This window comes from Colius striatus, chromosome 2, assembly GCF_028858725.1.
Source record: "Colius striatus isolate bColStr4 chromosome 2, bColStr4.1.hap1, whole genome shotgun sequence".
NCBI classification, from domain to species: domain Eukaryota; kingdom Metazoa; phylum Chordata; class Aves; order Coliiformes; family Coliidae; genus Colius; species Colius striatus.
In genome coordinates, this window is record NC_084760.1 from 72,129,417 (window position 1) to 72,145,215 (window position 15,799).

General features: G+C 39.1%; 1 protein-coding gene across 7 annotated transcripts in view; it reads right to left on the reverse strand.

Annotated features, from left to right (window-relative positions):
• The window catches only part of RGS7 (regulator of G protein signaling 7), a 221,830-nt gene extending 219,125 nt beyond the window's left edge, over nt 1-2,705 (reverse strand). For all 7 annotated transcript variants that reach the window (XM_061989810.1, XM_061989814.1, XM_061989817.1 and 4 more), the window contains exon 1: nt 2,628-2,705. In XM_061989810.1, coding sequence (XP_061845794.1) covers nt 2,628-2,705 — 78 coding nt within the window. The remainder of the gene's footprint in view (nt 1-2,627) is intronic.
• Between the last annotated feature and the right edge of the window lie 13,094 nt (nt 2,706-15,799).

Here is a 15,799-nt window from a genome sequence, read left to right on the forward strand (position 1 = left end):
TCAGATTGCAAATGAAAGTCAGATAAACTAGCAGAATTACCAGATTACAAAATTCTGGTTTATAGCCAAGTAACAGTCTTCACTCAGCTTAGCCAAAATTTAGCTCTTCACTAACACAAGTAGTAAGCAAAGTTCCACCTCCTCCTTGCAGGTACACGTTACAAAATGTGTGCTGTCCCATGTGTTGTATATACTGGAAGAAAGTATTTCTGCATTTGTAGATTTAAGCAATGATATTGAAAATAAAATTTCAAATTCAGTTTCCTTCTGAAACCAGCCAGCAGCACATTTACATTTTTATTTTCCTAACAACTATTAATATTTTTCCAGTTGGCCAAAAAAAAAAAAGAGTCCTTCATAAAGCTGGCAGATCTAATTCTTTGTTCACTCTGCACAGCGCTTTCATTTTCAATACAAAGGCAGACAGAGAAGTATTGTGTTTTCAAATGTATTTAAAGGAATCCTGTGATTTAGTTGTTGCTATTAAAGAATTATATTTAGAGATGACATATTCTGAAGGGAAATTATTCCCACCTAACTATCTTCCTCTTATATTCTATATACAGAATTTTTAACAAATTTGATTACAACAGTTTCATACCACAGAAAAAAGGCAGGTAACTTCTAAAAAAGTTGGCTATTATTTTGTTGACTATTCCTTGGATATTGCCAAATACTTAGTACTTAGTTTTTTCTCCATACTCCAACCTCAGATGATCCCTTGATTCACCATGCTCTGAAAATAAGTTGACACATACAACAATAAATACAGCAGGTAATGCTGTAGAAGGTCAGTTTTCTTTGGAAGTTTAATACTCAACACTATTTGCACTTTAGCAACAAGGGAAGAACCACTGCTACCTTGGAGGACACAAACTGGTGTCATCCCTTTACAGTTGCTTTACACTTGACACTTTGGTTTGCTGAGCATTCATCTGAAGTAGCGTGTCCTATCCTCACTTCCCATTTTCAAATATCCTCTGCATCACGATTCTCATCACTTGCCTCAGCAGATCAATCTGAACATGGCTCAGTGGTAATGTTAAACCTTGGCATGAGGTCACATTAAATATAACAGGTTACAAGCTTGACCAGTTCTTCAGACAACATTTTCTCTGTGTTTCCTCACGTTGTACTAAATAAGCTGAGGAATGATTTCATTCTCAGCATAGAAGTACATGACAAACATGGAAAGATTCTGTTTAGAATCAAAAACCTATAAAGAAGACTATATGTGTTGGTACACTGGTTTTAATATATGCAGTACATTGTTCATACAAATTCATGCACAGAACTACATTTTGACAGACACTTGTGGTTTTAATGGCTAGGTAATCCCATATTCTTCTAGATGTGCATTCTTACATAGATGGGTAACTAAGGTTAAGTGCATAACTTTATTTGCTTATGTAAAATAAGCCTAACTTTTCAAAATAGCAAATACAATCAATTAACCAAAATGAGCATCAAAATTAAAAATAGGAAGAAGGGGAATTAAAAAAAAAAAAAGCATGTGTCAGACTGCGAGACTATTTTTTAATTTCTGGGAAAAGAACACTTACCACAGTTAACTGATAATACCTCACTTCACCTCAAAGACTAAACTGAATATATAACAGATGCTTTCTATTACAGTTAACTTGCAAAAGTCAATGGATCTAACAAAGTTTTGGGTATTTTTTTCCACCTGATACAAACCACAGACAAGTCAGAAAGCACTCTGTTCTAGGAATAAACAAGTAGTTGCATAATTATTTGTTTCAGTTTGTGAAAAAATTATTTCCTCTATCATTATTAGATTTTTTTAAATAAATGCAGTTTAAAGTTTTATAATAATAATAAATGTATAAGCATAGTAGCTAAGTAAGTCCCACTACTGGAGTTCAGTGTCTGGAAATTCGTATATTGTTGCTATTAGAATAACTACATTAGAAATTCTTCACGAAGGGAATCTCTGGAGTGTACATATTTGGGGTTTTTTAAGTTGTGGCAATTGCAGATAAGTAATATCTTTAATCAGTTTTTCCTCCTGTATGAAAGAACTTAATGGTTCTGACTTTCATGCACTCTGAAAATCTTTGCCCAGAGAAAGAAATGCAAAATATTTTATTGCATACTTAATACTGAGTTTTAAGATATATTAAATAATTTTACAAGAAGATTTTACAAGTAAAAACTTAAAACATATTCCAGGCTCTGGCACAACACCACCAAATATATATCCACGCAAAACTGTATGAAATAGTTCAGGTATTACAAATTGAAAGCCAACTGTTTCTGAATATGATGCAAAGTTGACACGTGGGTGTATTTCACCATTTAAAACAACAGATCTAGTCATTTCTCCAAACAGGAGGCACCTTGGATATAGATCTGCTTTGCGCATGCCGTTTAATTTTCATTAGGCAGCATAAATGCACACAGACACAAAATATCCCAAATTAGTGGCGGGTGATCATGTTCTGAACTCAGACTACTCTGTTCAATGCAAAGCATAGCAGCAGTATCTATTCAGCAAATTGGAGGGAAACAGCAAATAATAAAGGCCCCACTTGCTAGGCAAAAGTCCAAGTCTTTACTATTTCCTGAGATCTGTTCCTTAGCTTTGGAAAAACATAAAGGCTTACCTTTCTGTACACCAGCATGTTTGGGGATTCATCTGCCACCCCATTGCTGTTTTGTCCGTAATTATTTCCTTGCGCCATGTCCCACAAATCTGATCCGCTTTTGAGCGTTGCACTGTAAAAGGCAAAAGTGGTTACAGAAAGACATCACCTCACGTCTCCTTCCTTCCCTGATGATTAATGGACCTGACTTTCTACCAACATGTTATCAGAATCAGCGTTTGCTCTTACTCCAGGAGATATTTACATTGGAGCAAAGCTGCTAATTTACTATTTACTGTCATGACTCTCTTTTGCCTGTAAATAATGAATGTAATGCGTTAATCTAATTTAGACATTAATGAATTGTCACTTCGAATAGCTCCCTGACACACTACTAACTACAATATCATGCAGATGCCTCCTCACAAAGCACTCCTTCATCCCCTACACGGGCTTCACCGAGGGATACTCCAAGCCTTCCAGACCACAGTTTGAGGAGGACTGACTTGGGCCACGGCTGCGTATTCAGCAGTGCCCTCTCTTAACTGCTCAGCCCATAGCAACTTTCGCAACCCTCAAATGCACCAAAAGCAAACCAGACGCTTTAAACTTCCCTTTAATTCTCCAGCACATATCGGGAGAGCGAAGCAGGTGACAGGGAGGAAGGGGGGAAACAAGCCATAAAACCTTTCCGGATGCTTTCACCTACTTTCATCGTTACTTCGGCTTCAAAACCCTGGCTCCACCGCCAGCTCCCGTCTCCTCTCCTCTCCGCCCTCCCCCCGGTCACACGGGAGCTGCACTATAAGCAAGAGCTCAGATCATGCCGTAGCTACGGCTTTGCACGCAGGTGTAAGAATGTGCTCCATCTACAGACCACACGGGCGGTGGCGGAGAGCCCTAGTCCAAACACTAACCTCCGACGCCCTCCCCTGCCCCCCTAGACCTCTCGCGCGCGAGCTTACCCGCGCCAAGCCCGCAGCACCGGCTCGCCCTGCCCTGCCCTGCCCCCGCAGCGCCCTGCCCCCGCAGGGCGGCCAGAGCGGCGCGGCGCCCGAGGGTTCAGCACCGCGGACAGCGCGGCGGCGGGCGGTGCGTTTACCTCCTGGGCCAAGGTCAGCGCGCGGTGTCGCGGTCTCCTTTCCTCCCGCTGCTGCTGGCGCGCCCCGCGCGGTCGGTGTCAGCCGGCAGCTGACGGAGGGACGCGGCGATCGCTCATCACACACACACACACGGACAGGCGCACACACGCACTGCGGGCGGAGGCGCTGCTGCTGCCGCCGGTGCCGCCGCCGAGGCTGCGGCTCTCCCCTGCGCTGCCGGAGCGGCGGCAGCTCCGCTCCCTCCCCGCAATGGAGCGGCCGTCACGTGGGGGACAGGCACGTCAAAGGTGCTGCTGCTGCTGTTGCTGCCTCTCTGCCACACAGTAGCAGCCCTCCTCCTCCTCGGCGCTCTCGGCTCGCCCACCGAAAACAGCGGCCAAGAAACTGCAGCTGCCAGCAGATCTGGCAGCAGCCCCTGTAAATGAGATTTGGCAGCAGTGGAGGGCTGGGCAGGCCGAGAATGTGGGCTAATGGGATGGAGAGGGAAGCAGGGGAGTTGGTGGTGAACGACACTGGTGAGGAAAGTGTGTCACCACTGCCTTACTCCTTCACCTACAGCAACAAGGAATCTGCCTCTTCCTTATGCTGGACACCTCATGTATCTTCTGCAGTAAGAACAAGGGAAAGCTTGTGCTGTGTTGGCACTGCAGACCTCTCAGAGCAGTGAAACAGAGAGCAAGTCTATTGCAGCTGAATGAGGACACTTCTGGACACTCTCAGTTCTGTTTTCGTATGTTCCAGGCAACTGCCTAATTTGTGAAGGCCTAGCATTGGCAATGATAAAAGATCAGATCCATAAAGTCTTGCTGCTACACATCACACATGGAAGAGAATGCTTTGATTTTCCAAAAAGGGTCAAAAGGCCCCAAACTCAACATCCAACAAGAACACAAGATACTTAAGTGATTAAGCTTTGGGATAGTCTCATTTGAAAAAAGTCTTTTCTGGAAATAGTAACTCTTACTATAAGGATGATCTTGCAAAATAAGTCATCTATCTACTGTGCACTGCACCTTGCGCAGTTTACACTGGTAAATCGCAGAGCTTAAGCTGTGTGAGGTTTCTACACATACTGCATCATCTCCATGCTTAACTTTTTCTACCTTTCTCACATCAAAGAGTGACTTGAATCAACACCGTCCTGCTAGAAGTTTGCCATTATCAACTACTGCAACTACTTAAAACTATTCCTCAAAATTTTCCAGAGGCCTTTAACAGAGAATGTGATGCTAAGACAATCCCAGGGAGCCACAACAGCCACAACAAAACAAAGGATAGAAAAGACAAAGCTGATCTGGACGTTTTGGAGAGCAAAGGAAGGCATAGGTTTGATAATGGTCCCAGAATGAACACCAAATAAAGATGATTTCCAACATGAATAGAAACATTTTTCAGAGAGTAGTAAAAGGTGAAATGACATAACAAAGAATAAGAATCAACAACTCAGTTCAATGACATACATTGGCAGTAAAGGTAAGGAGCTCTGTAGCAGACAGAAACCGTATATATGTCTTGAATTTTACAGAGGAGAATAATTTAGTGTGTCATAAGGAAAAGGCAATGTGGAAATGGTGTAGGCAAGAGAGAAATCTAGAGTTCTGAGATGAAAGATCCATACAAGTGAAGGAATTCAAGAGCATAAGAAAGTTAAGAAGAATCAATAGCGAAAATAGTGGGCAGAGAAATTTATGAAACTAAAGAATAAACAGAGAATTAAGAAAAGACTAGTTTTACATTAAAATCTACTTGACAAACAATAGCATCTTGATGAGGCTAAGCAATGAAATCTGAATCAAAATATTAATCTTCCAACATATCCTGTGATTCAGTCCAGTCCACTGCTGAGAAATGGGTACTAGCAATGAAGCTCTCAGTCTATAATTTCCCTAGTTTTCACACAGATGTCCTAAATGAGCAGCATTGCAGTGTTCACATCTCACAGATTTGAATACATGAGACTGACAGATGCACTGGAAGTCAAGGGAAATGCCTCCCAGGATCTGTTAATAACACGAGTGACATCCTTGTGACTGTATGGCACGAAAATAAACTCGAGTCTTATTTATCAGAATGGTGTTTAATTTTATTTTTGAGAGTAAAGATGGGAACTGCACAAAATATGCTTTAAATTCCATTTTACCTCAAAAGAGAGATAGGAGAAAAATCATTTAAAATATCGATAATACACATATTCCTTTAATTTGTTCTGACAGCCAGCACTCAATATAGTCATTGTGTTACAGGGCATTAAAACCAAACATTAGCAAGTACTCAGTGAAGTCATACATTTGTTTTATTACTCTGCCTCATCTTGTTACTAATCCAAATGAAAAAAAGAAAAAAAAATCACAGAGATTATCCATTTTGTCAAAATTTTGCAGTGAAAGAGACCCTGGGCTGGACTAACTTCCATAAATCCAAGTAAAAAGGAAATAATTTCTTTTTAAAATATTTAACTGGATAATCTAATTCTAATGCAGTTGGATGTGTTTGTTCAATAGTCTATAAAAGGCTTTAATTCATAAATTACTTACACTTCCCATTTTGGGAGTCATCACTTATCTCATACACAACTAGCATTAGCATCTCCAAAAAGCATGGTCTGCCAGAAGAGGAATGTCCTGTTTCAAAATACAAGGCAAAACTACTCATTAATAAAACAAAGATGATGGGAAAGGCTGCCAAGGGGCAGCTTTATCTAACAAGGCAATAAAGTACACATGATTTAGCAAGGTGGTGAGTACATTTTCTCAGTGTAGTTTGCATTGTCAGTACGACTCAAGTATCCCATTAACATCATATGCACATCATACACATAACAGAGGCCTTTAAGTCAAAATATTATGTCAAGGTATATATGATAATCAATCTGGATGTGAAAGAGATCAGGAACTTCGTTGTCTGCCCTGCTGAAGAATGCTGTAGCATTGTGTCAGTATGCTGCCTATATCCATCAATTTCTCTCTTTTCTTATACTGAATAAGTATAAATACTTGGAGTAAAGAAATGGAGTGCAAACTCTTAGCCCAGCATGACCTTATTTTATGACCGAGTCTTTAAAACATTACATCATTATAAAAATAGTCACATTCAAATTTACTAAAATAACACAAACATTCTCATTAACTAGGCTGACATGACCTAATACCACGTTACTTTAAAGTACAAAACTCTTTTTTTTACTTTCCACTAGCCTGGATAAGCACAGAGAGTCTACTAGAAGCAAACTGATGTATTTGTGACCCTATAGAACCACAGACGTTTCAATGCCAGGCTCTGAATTGGCAGGTAGTGATTCCAGGACCAGCCCTCGGCCTTTCTGATGAGATTTGAACATCTGCTCCTTCAGGAGTGACTTGCAATCAATCCATTTAATGTAGGTCTTCAAATGTCATTCAGATGATTACAGGTTATAGTGTATATTTGCTAGAATTGAACGCAGGACTGACTTACAAACTTCAGTGCTCTCTTCACGGCACTTTTTTTAAGCCCTAGTCATTCTGTTTGTCTCCTCCCTGCCAACCTGATTGAAACTTCACTAATTTAAATGAATGCTGAAGATCAAAGTCATTTTTACTCTGTTGGTTAGGGCAAGAACTGAACAACAACAGAAAGGTCTTTTAAAATAGAAAAAAAAGTTTTAACTAAAAGGCAATCTAGATTTAAGAAGAAAACCTCTGAACTGATTAAACAACAACAAAAACAAAGCTAGTTATAGACACACATAATTTCACAGAAATGGAAAATTATTAGAAATAAGAAAAGCCCACATTTCCATGGTCTTTTTTAAGTGTGAGATATATACACACACCTAACACACAGATCACACAATACAATCTGCATACATTTAAAACTTAAATGCAACTAATTTTATGCCTTACTGAAAATGTCAATTATTACTCTGATAAAAATCCATAGCTACATAAAATTTGATATCCGTGTGGTCCCACACGACAGCTATCCATGGTAATTCATCAGCTTCTACAGACAAAGCAGACCAACTTCAAGTACTTGTACTGCTGTCTGGACAATTAAGCCAGTTCTAATTATACCCAAAAGAGGGCAGCCTTTCTCAGGCAAAGAGAAGGAGTGTACACTAGCTATCTGATGCACAAGTAATATGGAGCATCACTGTTTCTTTCCACAGAAAGTAACCACAACCTACTACATGCCCCTATTTCCTCAAAAAAAAAAAAGTGAGAAGACTTACAGAAATGAGATATATTACACTGTATTCCTTAAAAATTGAATGGAAGACTTAAGATTAATTGCTCCTGATCTTATGTCTAAATTACCAACTAGATAAATCAAGCAAGCGTGTAGGAATAGGAAAAAATCTCTAGAAAAATAAAAAGATCAGGATTTTGAGTCAAATTTGGGTCTTATCATACCAATATCCTTGATTCAAGCTAGGTTCTGAATCTTAGCCTCCCAACTCCCAAAAGAGCTTTTGGAGAGGCTTTTCCATTTTGTATAAAAACATTGACACAGAACAAACCTGGAGTTTGAGGAATGGGACACTTGGTCTCTGCTTTAGATAAAATAGTTAAAGTAGTTAAAATATTTAAGGTTGTATTGCTCTCAGCATCATTTATTACTTGATGTTTATGACACTGTCCAAGGAGTTTAAGGATGAGAGATTTACAGGTTAATATCCACACCTTCAGATGCCACGTACCTCACACAGGAGCATCAATCTACTGAGCAACTGAGGGAAAGAAATCACAATGACTGTGGTTCTGTAAAGTTAACTGCAATCCTTTTAGGCCAAGCTTTTAACTTAATTTGACCTGGCAGCAGTTTCAAGGCAAAAAAGAAAAGACCCATGGTGTTTTAGCCACAAAAAAACCCCCTCCAACAAGCCAAGAAACTGGCCCTTCTCCTTTATTCCTCAAGAAAATCTCTCAGGCCTGATTCATAGGACCACATTTGCTAAGATAAAAATAGAATAAGTCACTTATTAAGGATTAATTAGGAATAAGTCTCTGATTTAGAGCCCTTTGGTATGAAAGGACTAGAGAAAGGAAGACTCAGAAGCCCATAAAGGGAGATGGAAAAATGCATCATGTATGAGAATGCCATGGTTACAAACCAGAACAGATTGTTGAAAGACATCACAACAGAATTAACGGGAGACACCAAGAACTAGCTGGAGGAATACTTTTTGCAGCAATGAATTGATATGACAAATAAAAATAACACAGCAGAAGAGAATAAGGGGAAAAGAAAAAAAAAAAGGCTCAGAAGAGATGGTTAGAAAGCACACTATGAGACCTAGGACTTAGTCATGGTAAGCAGGAGGCAGTTCTTGCAAGCTGCTGAAATGGGATTTGAGGAATTGGCAGATACATTTAAGAAGTTCATAAAGAGAGATTAGGGATAATCTGAGAAATTTAGAAAATGAAGAATTTCCCTTTCATAGAATCATAGAATGGTAGGGATTGGAAGGGACCTTTAGAGATCATCTAGTCCAACACCCCTGCAGAAGCAGGTTCACCTAGATCAGGTCGCATAGGAACATGTCCATGCAGGAGGAACACGTCCAGTATCCTTTTAGCATATCAAGATTTCCAGAAGCTTCTGACAAATAGGTAAATGCCAAAAATACAGAGCACATGCTGAATTTTTTAGGGTTTTTCAGTTGTCACAGGCGTTTGCTCTTATTAAAAAGACTTTTTCTTCAACATACCTTTTTACTTCCAAGCTAAGTTTACACGTACCACAAAAATACTAGCTGCTACAGTTTTTATTAAGTCAGGAAACAGCTTTAAATGGTAGCACCACACCATCATAGGTAGCCTTCAAGTGTCAAACTCAGCTATGCAAGCTACTACTGAAATTCACTGCTTTGCTCGGTGCTTCCAGCAATTGGGGTTGATGTGACTTAATCTCATTAATTCACTGAGCTGAAAGCACTGGAGGAAAAGAGAGCTCAGCAGTTTAACTGGCTTCGTTCATCATTTTCCGTTTCTTCTCCCACCTTCCATCTTGAAGTTCTCTCTATCATTCACGAATTCCCTGTCTTACATCCACAGATAATCCAATCAAACAGCTTTTCTCCTCCCAATGTCTGCTTTTTTTCTAAAGGTTTAAATCGGCCAGAATGAATTCACTGATTGTGCATCACAAACTCAACCAATTTACATCCATTATATCCAAGTAAACACAATAAGTATGGTTATTCCCTTGCAGAAATAAATGGAGTTTTCATTCTTATAAAACTCTACATAACATTAAGACTGCAAGGAGGGATTATTTTTATTTAAGTCCAATTCTCTAGAAATTTTATAGACTAAAAATTACAAAAAGCAAATATGCAGGTGTCTTCGTTGGCTAAAGATTTGAGTTTTGTGTTTTGTTTTTGTTTTTGTTTTTTTTTTAAAGTAATAGAACCATAAACTAGGGATGTGGGATTTTTTTAAACCACAGTATAAACTTGAGTCCTTTCCAGAATTCATGTCTCATCAAAAACATTTCTCCTTCAGAATGCACAATTATTAGAAGACATTCATTTTTATACAATTTCTCAAGTATTAAAGGAAACTTCTGTAAACCTCTGAAGTGCAGATGTATAGTTCAAAACAATTGGCTGAGAAAGCATATTATGTTTAAAAAAACCCAACGTTGGCTGTATTCTCTCTAAAATCATAACAAGAGGTTAGGAAGAAGCGATCAAACAACAATAAATCTAGATGTTCAAAGCAGTAAACCAGAACAATTTAGACAGTCAAGAAAAGCCTTACAAAAACTCCAATATTGCAAAACTTGCCTCAGCTCACAATATTTGGGAGATAGGAAATAAAATACATATCTTTACTTGAACTATACTATCATTTCAAGCCACTTTGCAAGATTATAGCCTGAAATAACCAGCCAGCGAGGTAAAACAAGAGAGGGAAATTAAAAGATACAAGACCTACAGGAAAAAAAAATCTAATTTTGTTCACTCTCTTTCAAAAATATCTGACCTTTGTTATTGTGCACAATATCACTCTCTAGTTTTTGTAAAGAACTGCTAAATTCAACGATATATTATAAAGTCGGTTTTGTCACTAGCTTCTACTTCAGTACTAGAAACAGATAACAAAGCTTGATAAGGTATCTAACAGATAAAATGCTTAGCATGAAAAACCTGTTTCCCCCTAATATAGTAGTGGTTTAAACCTTATTTTTTTGCAAGAGGATGGAGATAGAAAGGAGCAGTAAAATAAACTGGAGTTAAATTAGGCATAGCAAAGCTAGATAGTCCCTAGATAGGGAACTAAAATTTTATTCAAGGGCATCAGACATCCAGCATGAGATTTGCACAATATAAAGATTTGTCTTGTATGGAGAAGAGAAAGATATTTGGTCACAGGCCTTTGGTTAACAGAAGAGAGAGATGGAGATAAATGAATAAAGAGGTCAAGGCATGAATATATCCAGACTGAAAAGTGTTCCACAGTGGGAAAGGACAGTACTACTTATTTAATAAGGAAGCAGATTGAAATCAGATTCCACAGTCTCAATGACTCTGTATTCCAAATAAAACTTGTGCAGCTGCCAATGGTAAAGGAAGAAGATGGACTAGCACAAGAGAGGGGAGACAAGAGGGTGGACAAGAGGATAATTTAAGAAGGAAAGATTGATACCATTTCCTTTGCAAATTGGTTAGAATATCAGGATAAAATTAACAAAAGAAAAACTAAATCCAAGAATATAAAAGAAAAAAAAAATCCGAGCACTATAGAAAAAAGGCAGCACTTGGCTTTTCATGTCATCAAAGCAAAGAGAATGAAGGTAAGGTTCAGGGAGTCATTAGGAACCAAAATATGTGGAGAGTGGAAAAAAAAAACCCAAAACAAAACAAAGAACATCACAGGTACAGAGCAAAAAGAGCCCACTGCTATTGGGCAAGGACAATCAGTCTTTAAAATTAATTGGTACCATCTATTTCCCAACTACAAATAATGAAAGAATAAGTTCTGTGCAACTTTCAGACAGGGAGAGTATGGTTTTGTATCTAGGAATAAGTTTATCTAGCAAGGAACACAGTTGGTTGTAAAATATGAAAAAATAATCTATTAGTCTAAGCCACAGCAGTTTTCAGGGGTTTCTCTAAAGGCACAAAAAGCCACAATAGGGACTGCAAAAGCCTAAATAAGTGGCTTTTATGTGGCAGAAGGAACTGAAATTTACAGTCATGAACTCATAGCAATATTCTGTCTCTCACACACTCTCTCTTCTGTGCAGTATTTGCTGATCTGTAGTGCTACATGATGCTAACATAAAGGTTGTCTAACTTGTGTATTTGGCCTCATGGCACTACTTGTTCTACATTCATGACTTCAATATATGCAGTAGATAATTTTAAGTCATTATAATGCAGTTACATTCAGCACACATTAATCAGAGAAATTAAAAGAATTTGGTAGTGGAAGAATAAACAGTTGACTTCAAACTCTTCTCAGTTGACTTCACGTTTCATTTCTGTTTGTTCATTTTCTTTTTTTGTTCTCCTAAAACACCAAACTTTGCAAACACATTAAGAGGAAGAACCTTGAAATATGGAACCAACCTTGTTATCTACACTGATTATATCTTGCCAAGTAACAATCACTTTCACAGCAAAATTCATCAGGCATGAGACTTATATCCAGGAAGCAAATTGCAGATATGGAATTGTAGGTACATATCTTTACCTATCTACTTTTTTAGCCAACTAAGTGTCACCTTGAATTGATGATGAGCAATTTAACAGTAACATGAAAATGTCTCAATTCTGAACATTACCAAGTAATAATGCTGCATCCACAGTTGTCATCTTCACACTAGTCCCTCTCCATTTCCCTAGCCAGCACTTGAGCAATGCTACCTGAATAACCCCTCCACCCCAGCAATTCAGAGGGAAACAAATAAGACAGAAGTCACACTTTCTTCTGCACATACACAGTGCTGCAGAAAAGCAAAGAATTGCCACTCAGTAGTGCAGTCTGTGGGTACAGAGGGGGAACTTCTTTAAAGCAATAATTCCACATGTCAGAGCAGCCAAACTTACGCTGCAGTATTCATTCTGGGATAAAGAAATCCTGTAAGAGTAAGTTCTGCAACTCCAGAGAAATGAGATAGCAGTAAAAGCTTAGTAAAGTGAGAGGCCATCTCACAGGCCTTTCCTTCCTCCTCAAACCATCCCTGTCCTGCATCCTAAAAGTGAGAATGCTGTCACAATGTTTATTAGTATCTAATTTTCATAGATTCATCCGTCAGCATAAGGAAGTTAGGGGTTGTGCTATTTCAATGTACTGTCTCTTCTGTAATATTCCAAGATCTTTCTTTGCCCAGTTCACTTGCCAAAAAAATACATTATTAATAATTTTACAGTGGAAGCCAAGAAGCTCTACAATATCTCCAAAACAGCCTTAAAGGAACCATCTCCAGAAGAAAATAAGAGCATAATTAAGAGGCAAGAAATCAGGTATGGTCTTCAAAAGTTCCAACGGGCCATTTAAAAGGTGATTTCTCTTTAAATAATCAAGTAAACAAATGCAACATTGATGTCCAAGCCAAATAAAGCAGACCTATCAACAAGGAAACCTGACCATGAGGTAAAGCCCAACTGGCTTCACTTCCTGTTGGTATTTTTGCAGATTTTCTTGGAACAGTATCTAACACGTTACAACTAAACACGTGAAGTAGTAAAAGAGAGAATGGAAAAAGGAGTTTTCTAGGGCATCCCAAGTGGGACATGATGCACATTTAATTATTCTTTTTCATATCTTTGATTTTTTTAAAATTGTGTTTAAATATATTTACATTACTCTCATGCAGGTTAATGTAGCTCTAGTCACCAAATGCTTTGTGATTTGTAATTATTATCAGTTTTAACTGTACTGCTTTAGTATTTCACCTCCATAACTTAAATTAGATGACTTAGGGAAAAAAAAATCCAGTATCTCTATCATTCTCTTGTTAAGCAAACACCATTTACTGTATCTACCTTTAGGCATCAATCTTATATGATTTACCAGTGTGCTGTAACACAAGGTTTTGGGCCTGGAGTCTTGTTTGTCTGCATCATTTTCTAAACATAGGAATTAAGTTTCTGGAATTGTCAGAGGCTATGGCAAAAACACCTCTTTTCAGGGAGACAAAATGGGAATTTATTTCTATTTGCTCTGCTGTACTGCAACCAAGTTATATCTAGGACAAGCAAATAAACTATAGTATCTTCCTGATTTATTTCCCAAACAGATGGGGAAAAGATTCAAAGTAGTCATGAGTATCTGAGGAACATCTCCATTACAGAACCTTGGAGGACTCTAAGTCCTGGTTACAACACTGGCAGCAGAAGTCAGCTCTGGGTTGCCAAGAAACTATCTTCTTCCTTTCCTGTGTTTTTTCCCCTTGTTAGGAACACACTGGCTTCAGAAAGTGAGACCATAACTGACCTAGAAAACTCATTTCTTCAGTAGTGAATTCAAAGTTCAACCTGCTCACTGGGGTCTGAATTTTATCCATCAGCTACTGTGTTGGAGCACTGAGACAGTAACAATCATTTCTTTCCTCTGTCCATTTTTCTTTCTCTCAATTCTTCACTTATTTTTAAATACTTTATATACGGACACAGGGATGCTCTAGGACATCTAGCCAGGCAGGAGCTCAGAAGCACTCAGAGCACCAGCACAGGGCTTCAGGCAAAGCTTGCCTTTCTAAACACCAGAAAAATACAGAATCCTTTCTCAGGATGGACACAGCTTCCTGACTTGTACTTGTATACCCTTGGATTGTTCTGATGTTTTCTTGGATTTTTCTGGTGTCTTACCTCTGAGTGAGCCTGGCAATTCCAGAGCCTTCAAAATCCTGTCTTCATGTCAAAGACCTTAAAAACCACAGCTCACCAAGGTGTACTAAGGAAGAGGGGCATTTGTCTCCTTACCGTAAGGAATCTCACCTGACAACATGGCTTCTTTGAAACTTTGTCCAGCAGCATCTTAAAAAAACAGGGAGCTTGTTTTTGACACATAACACAACAAAGATACATAATAAAAATACAGGAGACTACTATGGGAGAGAAGAAAGCAGGTCGCAAACAGAAGTAAAGACAGATTTGGTATATTGCTTGATGAATAGCACTGACAGACATTCTGCCATAGGGAGCAAAATTAGACTGAGAAACATGCAAATATGAAAGAAGCAGATGAAGAATTACAGACAAAATTATGGTCATTAATTTAAAGGAGAGAGATGGTAGTAAAAAAAAAAACCTTTCTGATTCATAGTAAGTCAAGTACGGTTACATCAAAAACAGAATAAAGGGACATAAAACAGGATTTTATTGCCAAAGATGGGGGTTAGGACACAGTAAGAAAAACAGCTTTAGCATGCAGAAAGACATTTCTTTCTTAAGACATTCAACTTTCAAAAAAGCTAGGTGTGTGTAGTGGTTTTGCCTGGGCCAGATTTTGGTAGCAGGGGGACTACAGAGGTGGCTTCTTTAAACAAAGATCTGCTAGAAGCATCTCCTGTAGCTTATATGGCCAATGCCAGTCAATTATAAGATGGACCCACAGCTGACCAAGGCCTGGCCAATTAATGACTGAGGTAACACCTCTGTGATTAATGTATTTGAGAAGGGGAAGCAGGTGCTGCACAGTTGCTAAACTTCAGCAGCAACAGGGAGTGAGAATGTGAGAACATCTCTGCCAACACCAAGGTCGGTGGAGAAAGAGGGGGAGGAGGTGCTTAGGCCCTAAAAGAAAGACTCCTCTGTGACCTGTGAAGACCATGGCGAGGCAGCTGTGCCCCTGCAGTCCATGGAGGCCACAGGAGAGCAGAGATCTACTCACAGCCCGTGGAGGACCCTACGCCAGAGCAGGTGGATGCATGAAGGAGGCTGTGACTCTGTGAGAAGCTTGCCCTGGAGCAAGCTCCTGGCAGGACCTGGGAGTCCATGGGGACAGAGGAGCCCACGCCAGAGCAGGTTTGCTGTCAGGACTGGTGATCCTGTGAGGGACTCAGGCTGCAGCAATCGGTACCTGAAGGACTGTTCTCCCCATGGATGACCCATGTTTGGCAGGGTGTGAGGTGCTGCCTCTATGGCAAGCCCCATGC